General features: G+C 35.2%; 2 protein-coding genes across 31 annotated transcripts; both read left to right on the top strand.

Moving 5' to 3' along the window:
- The first annotated feature begins 1211 nt into the window (after positions 1–1211).
- On the top strand, positions 1212–7543 carry LOC114267325 (uncharacterized). 30 transcript variants are annotated; one of them, XR_014360642.1, is made up of 10 exons: positions 1237–1617; positions 1736–1791; positions 1893–1954; positions 2832–2954; positions 3561–3704; positions 4802–4843; positions 5135–5218; positions 5421–5559; positions 6584–6681; positions 7193–7543. XR_014360642.1 is itself a non-coding variant. In XM_082913889.1 (8 exons), the coding sequence occupies exons 4-8, from the start codon at positions 2917–2919 to the stop codon at positions 7247–7249; spliced, it is 366 nt and encodes a 121-aa protein (XP_082770015.1). In that variant the 5' UTR covers positions 1237–1617; positions 1736–1791; positions 1893–1954; positions 2832–2916; the 3' UTR covers positions 7250–7543. The 30 variants fall into 30 exon arrangements, 4 of the variants coding, with proteins under 4 accessions (XP_082770015.1, XP_082770016.1, XP_082770014.1 ...); XR_014360651.1 differs by having other exon boundaries at positions 1240–1617; positions 2832–2940; positions 3561–3650; XR_014360643.1 differs by lacking the exon at positions 2832–2954 and having other exon boundaries at positions 1235–1617; positions 3561–3728.
- A 2794-nt stretch (positions 7544–10337) lies between these two features.
- Positions 10338–13566, top strand: LOC145811666 (uncharacterized). The gene is made up of 3 exons (XM_082907572.1): positions 10338–10959; positions 11503–11821; positions 12882–13566. The coding sequence occupies exons 1-3, from the start codon at positions 10338–10340 to the stop codon at positions 13564–13566; spliced, it is 1626 nt and encodes a 541-aa protein (XP_082763698.1).
- The last annotated feature ends 3012 nt before the right edge of the window (positions 13567–16578 follow it).

Raw genomic sequence — 16578 nt, 5'->3', positions numbered from 1 at the left:
TAGCCTTGGCAGACTTGCATAAAAGGAGAAGGGGCTAACAATTTACCACACAACTATGGCAAAAAGGAAAAACTTTATGAGAATTGGGTAAGATGCGAGGTAAGAGCAAAACCAGAAGAGAAGTGGAGAAAGGGAGAAGAAGATGAAGGCTCAGAAATAATAAAATCAATGTTTGGTTTAATGGAATGAAGGCTAGAATACTCATTTATATATTTGGTTTGGTAAAAAAAAGAGGAATGCACATTGTAAATGCAATCACCAAAATGACACAATCTAAAATTAAGATTCAAAATTGAGCCGATTAAAAATATAAAGATCAAGATAAATTCAATTTCCATTCAGATCGTTCGTGTCTCAAGTCCCTAATCAATTCTCTTGTTTTCTTTATATGATTTTAACTTCTCTCATCATATCAATACTCAAATGGCCATTGCTATTTCAGCCCCAACCTCAAAACTTTTTCATTCTTATAGTCCTAATTATGAAGATTTGTGATTTCAATTATGAATAAAATGGCGCTTACACTATAATAAAACTGAGTTTTTACGCCTCCACATTAACGACATACAGTAAATGCATGCCGTGGTTTATCACTTTTACGACTTATTTTTTTTGCATGTCGTAAATAATCTCCCAACCACGGCGTGTCTATTGCGTACGCCGTGAATGCTAATAATGATGATTTTTTTACGGCTTGCAATGTTAGTCGTAAATAATAAAACTTTCTATGACGTGCATATGGCATGCTGTTAATATATTAACTATACACAACGTGCGTATACCAGTCGTTAAAAATATTGAACATTTCACGGCGCACAAAAAGCCAACTGTTAAAAATATTACACTTTTTACGACACACAAAAAGTCAACCGTTAAAAAAGACACTTTCCATGACGCACATATATTAGCTGTTCAAAATATTTTATTTTTCACGACACGCAATTTCTATCATAAATAGTATGATCAAAATAAAAGTTTGAGCACCCATTACTTAAAAATATATATATATACATATATTAAAATTTTGAGCTTCTACAAAATAACTCTTTGCCTTCTAATTAATCTAATCAAAAAGGGTTTAATCTAATCAAAAAGGGAAAAGGGTTTAATCTAATCAAAAAGGAAATAACTCTTTGCCTTCTAATTAATCTAATCAAAAAGGGTTTAATCTAATCAAAAAGGGAAAAGGGTTTAATCTAATAAAAAAGGGTACATAGGGTTTCAATCTCTCTCTCTCTCTCTCTCTCTCTCATGATTAAGGCTGAATGAATTGCTAAGGGTTACTAGGCTCATCTCATCTCCTCTTCGGCTGTGAATCTGAAATCAAAGGAAGGTTTCAATCTCTCTCTGGACACCCCTTCTTCTTCTAGGTCTTCATCTTCATCTTGAACAGAACCAAAAAAAATCCCTCTCTATCTCTCTCTCACTCTCTGTTCTTCTTGAACAGAACCAAAAACCCGCTACCCAAAAAAACCCACTCTCTGTTCTTCTCACCTACGCTCCTCCTCCTTCCCTTACATCCCTTACAACCCTTCGGATTTCAATTTACAACTCGCAAGGGGTAAGATTTGTATTCGGTCGCTGTTGTACCGACGCTGCTCCCTTCGAACTCGCAAGGTAATTTCTAGTCGCTGTCGTTGATTATGTTGTTTCTCTCTCCTCCTTCGAACTCGACCGATGGCTGTTTTTGTTTTTGGCTCATGGTTGTGTCTATTTTTGTTTTTTTCTATGTTAGGTTAGCAATTTTAGGTTGAATACGACACTGCTACTCCTTCGGCTCCCTTCGGTAATGTCAGTATTTTTTTCGGTCTCTCTTTCAAACTCGGCTAATGGCTGTTTTTGTTTTTTGCTCATGGTTATGTCTGTTTTTGTTTTTGGTTGTGTTGGGTTAGCATTTTTAGTTTTTGTTTTTGGCTGCTCCTCCTTCGGCTCCCTTTGAACTCGCACTCGCAAGGTAAGACTTCGAACTCACTGCTCTTGATCGCTGTTGTGTTTTTCCCTTTCTTTGCTCTTCGAACTCACTGTTTGTTGTTTGAATTCTGTTGTCCAATTCTCCAGCTTGAAGGAGTAATTTTTGGTTTTGTAGTTTAGGTGTCTGACAGAATGTTTAGATGAGTCCTTGATATTGGTTTGGAATTTTAGGAAATTAGGAGGCATGAAACATAACCCTGCAATTTTTTCATGTTCAAAAATTGTCAATCAGTATGGAAGGTTGAAACATTGATTGTGCTTAATTGCTATTTACTACCTTCAGCTTGGTTAGCTTCTTCATATGTTCATAGAAATGATTTTTCATAGCTATTGATTTTCCTTTGAGTTTAATTTTATTTGGAGGTTTGTATGATTTATCGGCATTCTCAATTGGTCTATGTCAAGCTACCTATGATATTTTTTTATTTGGACTGAATAACTGATGTCATGCAGTAATGAGAAGTTATATGGATGTATGAATACGAGAATGAAAATAAAACTTCTGAATCAATAATATATTAGTTATTAAAAGTGTTGTAACTGTACTTGTTTCATGTCTGTCATAATTGTCTTGTTTGCTGAGTACTTATCATAAACTTGCCCCGTTAAAGTAAAATCATGCTATATTATGTATCTATACATGTTGTCTCGTAAATTATGATTACATCACTAGTTCAGGCTGGCTGGCCTATGCTATGAGTCTATGAATTGTTTAAATTAGATTGCAAGTCACTTTTTTTCCCCTTTCTTTTTTTTTTTTTTTTTAACTACAATATTATTGAAAAATTAGTGCTATATATTTTAATTAGGTAGGTAGCCTTGATACATCTTTTTCTTTCACTCAAACAAATGTTTATCAGGGCTAAACTTGATAAGAACGAAAGGTTGTTGGATTTTGTTCACAAGCTAGAGGCTGCATGCATTGAGATAGTGGAGTTTGGGAAAATGACAAAGGATCTTGCCATTTTGGTCCGTGGGCCCAAGCAAGTGGCATTCTCCCTTTAACTATCCTATCGAGCATTTCTTTTGCATTTGTTTAAAGGAATTACACTTCTATTCTATTTTTTACGAGTACTTTTCCTCTCTTTTTATTCCCTGTTTGATTGTTATTATTGTTAACCGTTATGAGTGATGTTTTGATTGTTATCTAACAATGTTCCCCCACCCCCCCGGTTGGGGGATGGAGACGAACCTAGGATCCTGTATAAACACTAGGAATTAGGACATGTTAAGAAAGACTAGCTTACCAACTGAAGAAATAGAAATTAATTGGATTGTTAATTCTCTGAACAGGATACAAATGATGTTGTCAATCAGTTAAGGACTTAGTACATAATTTATTTAATGTAAGAAGCTATGTGATTACAAGAGCTTGAATGAATTTCTTTATAGTTTTTCCCAAGTAAATTGATTTGAACTGTTGGTGGTTGAACGAACAGGAGAAGGGTTTCCCAACTTCCTAGTTTTCATGGTCAATCCAATTGGTTAATTAATGTTTTCAAAATACAATTCTAATTACTAGAGCCATGTTATTGTCGATACTTCTAAGGAATTTCTATGTGATTTTCAGATGCTTTTGGTTTATGCAGGGTATCGAGGGGGTTCTACTTGAACACAGAAGAGTTCATTGATGCTTTTGCACAAAATTTGATCTCAAAGCTTCGGACACCTGCAGTTGTGTAAGTTGATCTGTAGTTCGTGATACGAGATTAGTCATTTCGTAAAACCAAGAGGTAGGGGGTGAGTTGCTTCAACAGGTGATTTTTGGTAATTAGTAGTAAGTCCATCTTTATTGCAATGGCATATTCTAGTTGTTTCAGTGTTCTAGGATGAGTGGTACCTTCTGTGGTTGGGACTTGGCTCTTACCCGAACACCAAATAAAGTTAATCCTCACCCCCAATAATGCACTTTTGTATTTTATTTTAAAAATAAAATAATTGATATTAAGTTTACTATAAAGTTTTTTTTTTCCTTTTTCAGAAAGCTTACTGCAAAGTTCCATGAAATTTGAAACCTACTGAAAAAGTAAAGTTCCTCATGCATCCAGAAATTACATTGTACACACACACATGCACACACAAAAAAATCAAGGTTTGACTCTGGTAACCAAACAAATTTTTATCAATTTAAATCTTAAACTCTTTATTCGTTTTCAATATGAACCATTGGGCAAATTATGCTAACGGTCTTTGTAGTTTGTGACCTGTATCACTTTGGTCCCTGTATCACTTTGGTTCCTGAGTTTTCAATTGTGATACATTTGATCCTGAATCATTTGTCCATTTTTGTTATGTAAAAACAAAATGAAAAATAGATATTTTAGTTATTAAATGTAATGAAAAATTATATTTTTGGCATTTTATTTATATCTATATTGAGTTTAATAATTAAAATATATTCTTTTTCTATCGATTTTTCTTAACAAAAATAGGTGAATAGTTTAGATTGAAAACAAATCAAAAGATTATAATTTAAATTGATAAAATTAAAATTTAGAGTTTATTTTTGTTATGAAACTCAAACTTTGATTTTTTGTTGTTGTTGTTGTTGTGTGTAATTGTCCTAAAAAATAAAGATGACCATCTAATTTTCTCCCAGTAGTGCAACTCTGAGTATACTTTCAATTTTTTACTAGATAAAATATAAAAAAGTATTTTTTTTTTATTTTGCCTATTTATTTATTTATATAATTCAACACTACTCTTTATTTTATCTATTTATATCCACAAACTATTATTTACTTTTCTGTTCATTTGTTCGCCATTCAATGACATAATTCAATTGACCATAATAGTTATGTTCAATTCTGGATTTTCATGTGATTTTCAGTTGGTATGCGAGAATAGTTTTATGCGGCAACAACTGCACACTGTATGTTAATTTATCTCTTACCCTATTGTTGCTATTGCTATTGCTATATATTTATGGATCGTCTTCTATTTCTTGTTATCTGTCTTTACTGGATGCATTTACTTTCGAAAAGAATCAAAGGGTTGATATTTGTTATATTTGTAGAATGATAATATAAATTTCCAGTTTTGGGAACCCTAACTTTACAGGTTCTTCCAGAAGTTATGAACAACTAACAACTGGGACCAGTCTGTGGAGTTGTGCATTTTGTTTATTTTGTGATCTTTTTCTTCTTGCTTCTATGTGTTTCAGATGCCTATTATATCTATTTTATGTCTCAAATTGGATGTCCAAACATATTTCCTCAATGCTCTACACAGACAGCCAGTGAAATTGGTAGCCTGTTTAGCTTTCTACTTATATTTAACTGCTCTACAATATAATAAAAGTCCAATAATTATATTGAACTGCTCTGAAATACAACAAAAGTAAAGTTTCCTCATGGCATTTTCATGTTTTGGATTTGGATGATTTTAATATCTTATAAAGAGGTGGATAATTGTGTGACTCTATTTTTCATTTCTTTCTTCCATTGTAGGTATCCTACACTACATGTTATGGGTTTTCAGTCCAGCAATTCGATTTTATCGGATGCTGTTCGTACTTGTCTCATTCAGATAATCATGAAAGACTATATTACATTTCTTATTTTGTTGTCTAACAAGAATTTTAAAGAGGTGAGGTGTATGTGGTTAGCTTACATACTTGAAATTAGATAATTATGAATGAATTCACATCATGCAGTACTGCATTATGTTGTGTTGATGTGACCTGAAGTATTCTTAACTGATATGGAAAACTTTAGTTCTTATTTTCTATTCATAAACAAGTAACAATGTATTATGACATGAAAAATGGAGTCCTGAAAATGAAAATTCTGTATATTTATTCTTTATTTATTATTTTGGTCGAACTATCTACATTTGAGCAGTAATAATGGTCCCGTCATGCTTTGAATTGGTTACATCCACCTCTATGTATTAGTACAAGGTGCAGTTTGATAACATTATTAGTTTATTGTTTTTTGGTTTTTGTTTTATTTGGTGTACACAAAAAGTTTTGAAAACGAATGAAAACAAAAATAAAGAAATATGTTTGGTGTGTTGTTGGAGGTAGTGGCAAGCGGTGTCCTCGAGCTCACTGTAGAGTCTATAGTGGCTGGCTGGTGGTGGTGGTGGTGGCAATTGTGGGTAGCGGCTGGAGGTGGTGGGGGAAGGAGAAGAGAGTGAGAACTTGTTTCGCAAACAAGTGGAAACACTTTTTTTTCCAGAAATTTTGAAAAATTTGGAACCATTACAATCGTTCAAAGATATTTGTTGAGCTTATCACTATATGAATACATGAACATATGCATATATATATATATATATATAATTGGATGCTGCCAATGACTTAAACTTCTCTCACATCTTTTTACGTGCATGTGAGAGAAGTGCGTGGCACCATATTTTGGTGCGTGACATGTTCATTTCCCTTTATATTTATTAGTTTTTGGTATATGTTTGGTATTGAACCATGAATATTGTAACTAAGATTTAATGTCAATTTTGTTAAGTGAGCTCTTGAGTTGCTTGTATTCTTTATTTATGTTTGCTTGATTGCTATATATCTAGAGCGTTCCTAAACTTTTATGAATTAAAACAATGTTGGTAGTTTATTCAGTTAGTAGTATTTTGAGCAATTTTGTTTTGATGTATTTAGATGACAGACAGATGGGGCGCGTTTCATTTTATTTAAAGGTTTTAAAAGTCCTGTCCTTTACTATGAGAGGGATGTGGATCTTGGAATGATTGACAATGGTATTTTTCTTTTTCTTTTTTTTATGTCTATGAATTTCTTTGTGCAACAATGCAACCATGAATGGTGTTCTTGCTGAATAGTCGAACTGTTTGCGCTTTCTACATTAACATAAAAGGGTGCCCCTTTTTTTTTTTTTTTGGTTTCTTTGTTACAAACTAAGAGAATTGAATGAGGATTAGATTGGAGAATTAACAAGGTATGGAGAGATAAATTCATCAGTAAAAATGTTGCAATATGTGCTGATTGCCCCAGGATTTGATAAACAACAGCTGGTGTTAAAGGCTCTACCCAAAAAGAATAATGATTGGTCCTCATTTTCTGATTTTCTGTTCCTAGTTGTGTGAATAACCCTTTTTTGGATCATTGTTGATTTTGGACATATCTTTCCAGTTCCTATTTATACTATGCCTTTTGCTAGAACAATGGCTACTGTTCTTAATACCTCAAGAAATATTTTTGTCGTTGAGTCGTTGGTTTTTGTACTTATGTGAAGTTTGCTTTGTCATGCAGACAAGAAATGTAGCAGGGTTAGTTACTCCAGCTATTGTCGCGGGTTTAGGTGCCTAACACATACATTGGGCACCCTCGTCCCTGTGATAGGAGCAAGTGGATTTGCTACAACTACAGCTGCAACTGCTATAGGAATTATTATCAGTAGTTTTAGATAATCTCTTAATAGTTGTCGATATGTTTAGAAAGTTAGATATGCATAGTTTTGGATGGTTTAAACTTTTTGTACAGTTTAGAACGTAAGGATATAGATTTCAAATGTTTGGAATGTATAGACAATTGTTGAATGTTTATAATTTATGGATATAGTTTTTTTTTGATGTTTCAAATAATATTTTGGTGGTTGATTGATGTTTTGTGATGCTTGTTTGTAATATTTGTTATATTGTACAAAATTGGTCAAATAAAACCTGTTAGGAAAAAAAAAAAAGCCCTGCATATTCTACGGCAGGCATAATAAGTCATTGTATTACATATTTTACGGTGTGCAATCAGTGTCGTAAAAAAAGTAACGACGATGCACAAAATCTGTCGTTAAATAATTTTTAACAGCATACTATAGTATGTCATAGAAAAGGTAACGACGCACAAAATCTATCATTAAATAGTTTTTAACGGCGTACGAAGTATGTTGTTGAAAATGAATGACTTTCCATGATTAGTCATAATATGACGTGCGCTGCATGTTCTAGAAGGGTTTTTATGGCGTGCATTGCGCGCCGTAAAAAATCCTTTTTTGTTGTAATATTAGTTATGAGATTTTTGTGATGATCAAATTTGTAATGAACTTAGTTATTAAGTCTTATTATCACGTTTTTGTTATGAATCAATTTAATTTTGATTATGGCACAAATTCACTATTACAAACAATTGTGACTGAAATTTTAAATACATGTATCTTTGGGAAGTGTATATAGTAACAATTACCTAACTATAATAACCAAACTGAAGAGTAGCAGTCTGTTGAAGATAGTTTGGTTGTTTGCTATTGTTGGGGCTTGTTGATTCTGTGCGAAGGGAAAAGTGTCAGGTGGGTGAGAGAGAACACTTTTGTCACAGTGAATCCATAATGTAAGATTTTTTCTAGAACCTATGTGCACTAACTCTGTTGCCTCAGGTTTAACTTTACTGATATATATGGTTTGTGAGCAACATAAATACAAACAAATAAAGCTAACCTTATAGCTTACTATACTTGAATATATTATTTTATTCATATTTTTATGTCCAAGGACTACTTTTGTACTACCATACTCTCTCTCTTATATCATCCTCCACAACAGATAATCTAGTTTATTCCACCACCTACTTCAGATATACTTCATTCATTCCCATGTTATTTTTGTATCTAAAATCTCTCATCTATTTGGTCTTTCTCTTGTTTTTATAATGGGGAATTTTCAAAATGTTTTTCAAAATTTATAGTTTAATTTTCGGGTGTTTTAAAAACCTTGCATGTTTTCTTTAGAAAGTATGAAATAAGCTTGAGGATTTTGTCCCACATTAGAAAGAGAGCAAAACATGGAGCACTTAATAAAGTGCTACATGGAATATTCTTTTGAATATGGAATTATGGGATAAAAGCTAGTGTGCATGCACCCACACCGCAAGGATGGTACACACGCGCGTCGCGTGGGCTGTGTGGCGTTTGATGGCGCACTTTGCACGGACGCATCGGCGCAAGATGCGTCCGCAAGGCGCCATGAGTGCGCTTTCCTATTTGCGACGTGGCATGGGTGACGTGGAATACAATTAGTTCCATGTGGCGGTGACGTGTCGTCCGTTGGCAATGAGTCAACCAACCGATCAAACGGTTGTGTATTCGATCTGGAGCGAGTTGATCATAGCCATTGATTGGAGATGCGCGTGATCATGCGAATGAGATGGCACCTAATCGTGATCAAGTGTGGTTAGTCAAGGCATCTATTCAGTGTCAGAATGATCTGCACCATAGATCGTAGATCCAACGGTCAGATCTGATCGAATGCGATCAAGGGACATGACCATTCGATCAGATCCATCAAGGCCTATAAATAGGCTACAAAATCAGCCATTTCATTCTATCCAAAATTCTGAAAAGCATTCCTGCAATTCTTTCTCTCTCTCTCTCCCTTTTGATTTTGAATTTTCGATCAAGAGTTTCTTAAGCAAATTTCTATTTTTCATATTGATAATCAAGTTCTGTAAATTTGTTTGTCAGTGTCTTGGTTTCTTGATTATATCAAGAGTGTTATGATCTATTATTGTCAGTGCAGACGCCGGTAGACTAGATCTTTAGATCAGACTTCATTGTATCCTCGAGGCAAATTTGTTATAACTCCCTGCACACCTTTTGGTGGGTACAAATATTGTCTTTAGGAAAGCGACTTAGTAACGCAACTTGAAACATTAATTTTCTGTTCTATATAGACAAGATCATTGCCAAATTTTGAAGACCCGAAGATCACCATTTGAAGAATTCAAGGCCATTTGTTACAACAATCTAAAGACAATATTTTGAAATGGTGATGTCTATTCAGAAAATGACTCAAGATTTCATGAAGCTTAACCATTTTGATGGAGGAAATTTTCGACACTGGCAAAAGAAGATGCATTTTTTGCTCACCACTCTCAAAGTGGTCTATGTGCTAACTACCCCTATCCAACGGAGCAAGAAGACGAGACTGTGGAGCAAACTCGTGCCAGAACCAAATGAGAGAATGACTACTACATTTGCCGATGACATATTCTGAATGCGCTATTAGACTCTTTATTCAATGTGTATCAACACCTGGAAACGGCAAAGCAACTCTGGGACTTATTACAGTCAAAGTACCTCACCGAGGATGCCACTAGTAAGAAATTTCTTGTTAGTAATTTTATGCGTTTTACAATGATTGATACAAAGCCCATTATGGAACAATTCCATGTGATCCAACATATTCTAAGTCAATTTCGACAAAAGAATATGAACATGGATGAATCTATTGCAGTTTCATCTATAATAGAGAAACTACCATCTTCTTGGAAGGATTTTAAGAAAACTCTGAAACACAAAAAGGAAGATCTTACTTTAGAGGAATTGGCTCAACACCTCCGAGTTGAGGAATAGTCAATGTTACTTGAAAGTAAAGATAACCAATTGGCTTAAACATCCAAGATCCACATGGTGGATGATGGTAAGAGGTTCAACAAAAAGAAGCATAAGCATGAACCCCAACCGGAGAAAAATGCTAAGAAGCTGAAAGATGCTTGCTGGCACTGTGGCAAGCCAGGGCACTTCAAAAATGAATGCCGGTCATACAAGAAGAAACCAGAAGCATCAAATGACAAGAACAAGTTTGTGGCTGTTGTATTCGAGGTGAGCATGCTCGAAGATGGTAGTGACTGGTGGATTGACTCAGGAGCAACAAAGCACGTCCGCAACGACAAGAGTCGTTTCACTACTTATGAACAAGTGAGTGATGGAACAGTTCTCTACATGTGCAGCTCTTCAACTGCTGTTATCAAAGGCAAAGAGACGGTGGATCTAGAGTTTACATCTAGAAAAATCCTAAGTCTTAATGATGTTTATCATGTACCTGATGTTAGGAAAAACCTTGTATCTGGAAGCCTGCTTAATAAGCATGGTTTTAAGTTAGTATTTGAGTCGGACAAATTTGTCCTGTCTAAGGGTGTGATTTTTGTTGGGAAGGGCTACATGTATCAAGGAATATTCAAACTTAACGTTATCAATAATACATTTGTTTCTGCTTATATTGTTGATTCTTTTTCTTTATGGCATACTCGTTTATGTCATGTTAATACTAGAAAAATGCATGATATGGTTAATTTAGATTTAATTCCTAAGTATAACATTGATATGTTTGAAAAATGTAAATATTGTGTGCAATCAAAAATTACTCGCATTCTATTTCCTAAAGTAGATAAAACCACATATCTGCTTGAACTTGTGCATAGTGATGTATGTGACATGCATAGTACCCCCACTAGAGGGGGTAATAAATATTTTGTAACATTCATTGATGATTTTTCTAAGTACTTTCATATCTATCTTTTGCATTTAAAAGATGAGGTGCTTGATAAATTCAAAATTTTTAAGACAGAAGTAGAAAATCAATGTAATGTCAAAATAAAGAGACTTAGGTCTGATAGAGGCGGTGAATACCATTTTCCAAAATATTGTGAAAATGTTGGTATTATTCATGAGAAGTCTGCACCCTACACACCACAACAAAATGGAGTAGCTGAAAGAAAGAATAGGATATTAATAGAAATGATTAATGCTATGCTTTCTTATTCCAGTTTAAGTTCTGGTTTTTGAGGTGAAGCCTTGCTCACTGCCTGTCACATACTCAATAGAATTCCTCTCAAGGGAAGAAATGTTACTCCTTATGAACTTTGGAAAAACAAGAAACCTAATCTTGGTTACTTGAAAACATGGGGTTGTAGAGCAATAGTCAGATTGCCTGAACCTAAAAGGAAGAAATTAGGTGAAAAAGGAATTAAATGCATATTCCTTGGCTATGCTATACATAGCAAAGCATATAGGTTTCTGGTAGTAGAGCCCAATGATTCAATGGAAACAAATACCATCATTGAATCATGTGATACGGTATTTTATGAGAATCGTTTCACAACCATTCCAAGGTTGGATTCTAATCAAGAAAATGAATAAACTCCTTTGATGTCTACAAAGGAAAGTGAATGACATAAACCTATTGAGCCTAATGAACCTAATGAGCCTATTGAGCTAAGGAGGAGTAAGAGGGCTAGGACTGAAAAGTCATTTTGTTTACCTTGTAGACGGAACTAGAAAAGCTTATTGTAAGCAAACAATGATTTCTTTGAATATGGATTCAGATCCATTAACCTTTGAGGAAGCTACGAAGTCTCAAGATGTTGCTTTCTAGAAAGAAGTAATAAACGATTAGATGGATTCTATCATGGGTAACAATACTTGGATACTTGCTGATTTGTCACCTGGATCCAAACCAATTGGTTTTAAATGAATTTTCAAAAGGAAAATGAAAGTTGATGGCACAATTAACAAGTTCAAAGCAAGATTAGTTGCTAAGGGTTTTACTCAAAAGGAGGGTATTGATTATTTTGATACATATGCTCCAGTGGCGAGAATTGCCACCATTCGAGTGTTGATTGCCTTAGCCTCAATCTATGAGCTTGAAATCCATCAAATGGATATTAAGACCGCTTTCCTAAATGGAGAGTTAGATAAGGAAATCTACATGCAACAACCGGAAGGATTTTTTTGTATAGGGTCAAGAGCACAAAGTGTGTAAACTCGTGAAGCCACTATATGGACTGAAACAAGCTCCAAAACAGTGGCATGAGAAATTTGACAAAGTAATAGTGTCAAATGGTTTTAGGATACATGAATCTGATAAGTGTGTATATAGTAAGTTTACTGAAAATAGAGGTGCAATCATATGTCTATATGTAAATGGCATGCTTATTTTTGGTACTGACAATGATGTCATTGAAAGTACTAAAAGTTTCTTGTCGTCTAGCTTTAGTATGAAAGACATGGGCTTGGCTGATGTAATTTTGGGTATTAAGATCAAATGAGAGGACAATAATTTGATTCTAAGCACTATATTGAGAAAATTCTTAAGAAATTTAATCAATATAATTGTACACCCATGTCTACACCTTTTGATTCAAATTTGAAATTGTATCCTAATACTGGAAGAGCTGTTGATCAGCTAGAATACTCAAGAGTAATAGGTAACCTAATGTATGCCATGACTTGCACTAGACCTGATATTGCTTTTGCAGTGGGAAAACTTAGCAGATACACTAGTAATCCCAATAGTGTGCATTGGTATGCTGTTAACCGAGTACTTAGGTACTTGAGGAAAACAATAGACTATGGAATAGTCTATAATGGCTATCCAGCAGTGCTAGAAGGATTCACGGATGCTAGTTGGATAACTGACCGTGAAGATCACTCGTCCACGAGTGGTTGGATTTTTACTCATGGAGGAGGAGCTATCTCCTGGGGTTCTAAGAAGCAAACATGCATAACAGACTCAACCATGGCGTTAGAGTTTGTAGCATTGGCTTCTTGTAGCAAAGATGTAGAGTGGCTAAGGAATCTCTTGTTAGAGATTAAGATATGGCTAAAACCTATGCCACCAATATTTTTGCATTGTGATAGTGAAACAACTCTATCATGGGCCTATAGCCATGTCTATAATGGAAAGTCCAGGTATATAGGACTAAAACATAGCTGTGTCAGACAGTTAATCACAGAAGGTGTGATTACCATTAGTTATGTAAAGTCAAGCGAAAACTTGGCTGACCCCTTAACAAAGGGACTTGCAAGGGATTTGGTGTGGAAAACATTAAAGGGAATGGGTCTCAAGCCCACTTAACATAATCATTCCTGGTGGAAACTCGACTCAAAGCTTGAAGAAACATCAAGTCTTGAGTTCAATGAGCCCAAATACACTATATGTCGTGATTGCAAGCACTTAGTTTTATTTCATTTTCATCCTAAGGTTGAAGTACTTGGTACCTGTAATGTGAAAAGAAGAGGATGAGTTAGCAAACTCTTAATAAGCTTACAACTGGGTTGTTAGGGTATTGTAAATTACAGGGGTACTCTCAGTAAGCTTACCTATGTGAGTGTAGGAGGTGGTGCCACTTCCTATGAGTCCAAGGGCTTGACTCTAGAGCGCTTATGAAACAGGATATAGACACAAGGCCAATCCACGTGTCAGTTTGTTTGAATACTTGAGGTAACCTGTACTGTGCGTGAGACATGTCCGGTTAGTTGTATAAGATCGCTAGTTCAAAGACAAGTCTACTATGCCATCTTGACTAACTTTGAGATGTCTTTACTAACTGAATGATTCAAATCGTAAGATATCTTCACTTATGCATAAGGCTGTCAAGTGAACCAAGAGTCATCATTTGGTATTTTGAAAATGGTAGGGGAATGTTGAGGAATTTTTAAGATTTATAGTTTAATTTTTGGCTGTTTTAAAAACCTTCAATGTTTTCTTTGGAAAGCATGAAATAAGCTTGAGGACATTGTCCCACATTGGAAAGAGAGCAAAACATGGAGCACTTAATAAAGTGCTATATGGAATATTCTTTTGAATATGAAATTATGGAATGAAAGCTAGTGTGCATGCATCCACACCGCAATGATGGTGCTTTGCACCATCCGCACACGCACACGCACGCGTGGCGTAGGCAGTGGGCTGTGTGGCATTTGATGACGCACTTTGCACTTAGCACGGACACATCGGCGCCATGAGAGCCTTTTTCTATTGCATCAGACAGGTTGAAGCGATGACATGGATCCGACGTGGCATGGGTGACGTGGAATACAATTAGCTCCACATGGCAGTGATGTGTCATCCGTTAGCGATTAGTCAACCAACCGATCAAACGGTTGTGTGTCCGATCTAGAGCGAGTTGATCATAGCCGTTGATTAGAGATGTGTGCGATTGTATGGATGAGATGGCACTCGATCGTGATCAAATGTGATTAGTCAAGGCATCTATTTGGTGTCAGAATGATCTGCACCATAGATCGTCGATCCAACGATCAGATCTGATCGGATGCGATCAAGGGACATGACCATTCGATCAGATCCATCAAGGCCTATAAATAGGCTACGAAATCAGCCATTTCATTTCATCCAAAATCCTGAAAAGCATTCATACAATTCTCTCTCTTTCTCCCGCTTGATTTTGAATTTTTGATCAAGAGTTTCTTAAATAAATTTCTGTTTTTCATATTGATAATCAAGTTCTGCAGATTTGATTATCAGTGTCTTGGTTTCTTGATTATATTAAGAGTGTTTTGATCTATTGTTGTCAGTGCAGAAGCCGATAGACTAGATCTTTAGATCAGGCTTCATTGTATCCTAGAGGCAAACTTGTTGTAACCCCCTGCACACGTTTTGGTGGGTACAAATATTGTCTTTAGGAAAGCGACTTAGTAACGCTACTTAAAGCACTAATTTTCTGTTCTATATAGACAAGATCATTGCCAAATTTTGAAGACCTGAAGATCACCATTTGAAGAATTCAAGACCATTTGTTCCAACATTTTCTACCACATTTGTCTCATAATTTAGACAAAATTAATAGGATTTTGTCTGTCTCTCCTCATATTCAAACCAATCCAAATATCTTCTAACCAAACTGTAGTTTCTACAATTACATGGATAAGTAATGGACACACACCTATTAGGAGATTCCTAGATAAAAAATGGATCATATGGAGGCAACAGATATAATCAATTTGTTACATCTAATGTTATTATGAAGCAATGCTATAGATCATATATACCTTTAGGTGAACCATCTTTTTTCCTGGGAAAAATCCAGTGGACTGATTATTAGCCTGCAGATATACTAAGAAATGAGATTAAAGTGTAAGTAAAAGTTTTTTCAGTTGGGAACTTAGAAGATGGTAAGAGCTAGTGTTGGATAGGGACAAAAAAAAAAAAAAAAAAAACAGAACTAACAAACTAAATCAATTATGTCCCCTTGGTTTAATGTTCAATCAACCTACAATTCTACCGGTGCAAATTGTGGAGTTATTTCACAGAAGAACAGTCCTTGTGCACTCACCACTGCAGGGTTGGGAAAGAGTTAGATGTACAAAGCCTTAATCCTTATGCAGTGTTATTAGACGTAATATAAAAATAGCTAGGAACTGTTTTGGGCCTGTCCATGTGGTCCTCCATCGGCAACCACCACCACCACCACCACCACCACCACCAAATCGAAGGGTTACAAATTAGAACCATGCCTAAACCATGTTTCCTTCCAAACCAAATACAGCCTTGATGTGATCACAGAATTAACATATGTACATTCTTCAACAAAGCCGGTCAGTCAGTAAATGCATAGGCTTGCCCTCAAATTCAACTTATTACTTCTATCCAACTACACCAAACATCATTCTGATGTCGGAATACTACTTACCCCACAAATTTGACATCAGACAATAGCTTGAATGGTTAGAAAATCACATGCAAATTTGATCATGGAGCCAACTGATGCCTAGATTATGGACAAACTTGACACTCCTTATGTCATGCATATAGAAATCTAGCAAACATAAACAAGTCAAGCAAGTACAGGATACATCTTCATTGCCAAATTTCTCATTTCGTAGTGATGAAATTGAACTAACCAGCTATCATTTGAATTTCAGAGAAGGCCAAATTAACCATAGTAATTAATGTAATCTTATCATCAAGTGGAATAACAGAGGCCATCCACTAAGGTCCCAGAATTGCATCCACGATGTGCAGGTTCTGGTTCGTGGTGTTAAATAAATTACCACAAAGTCAAGAAGCCCTACACAAGGGAGAAAAGGCTCGAAATAGAATGAGCTCAACCAATTGTGTACTATAAAA

This window comes from Camellia sinensis, chromosome 2 (assembly GCF_055761805.1).
Source record: "Camellia sinensis isolate YWXY chromosome 2, ASM5576180v1, whole genome shotgun sequence".
In the NCBI taxonomy this organism is placed as follows: domain Eukaryota; kingdom Viridiplantae; phylum Streptophyta; class Magnoliopsida; order Ericales; family Theaceae; genus Camellia; species Camellia sinensis.
Note: the sequence above shows the minus strand (reverse complement) of the source record. Positions and strands in the feature narration are given on the sequence as shown.

Coding starts and splice junctions, on each gene's coding strand:
- LOC114267325 (XM_082913887.1), top strand. CDS start 2,821: ATGTTTATCAGGGCTAAACTTGATAAGAACGAAAGGTTGTTGGATTTT. Junction 2,955..3,560: donor ATTTTGGTCCGTGGGCCCAA/GCAAGTGGCATT, acceptor TGGTTTATGCAG/GGTATCGAGGGGGTTCTACT. Junction 4,844..5,420: donor TGCGGCAACAACTGCACACT/GTATGTTAATTT, acceptor CTTCCATTGTAG/GTATCCTACACTACATGTTA.
- LOC145811666 (XM_082907572.1), top strand. CDS start 10,338: ATGGTGGATGATGGTAAGAGGTTCAACAAAAAGAAGCATAAGCATGAA. Junction 10,960..11,502: donor TTTTTCTTTATGGCATACTC/GTTTATGTCATG, acceptor TTTGAGGTGAAG/CCTTGCTCACTGCCTGTCAC. Junction 11,822..12,881: donor CGTTTCACAACCATTCCAAG/GTTGGATTCTAA, acceptor TAATACTGGAAG/AGCTGTTGATCAGCTAGAAT.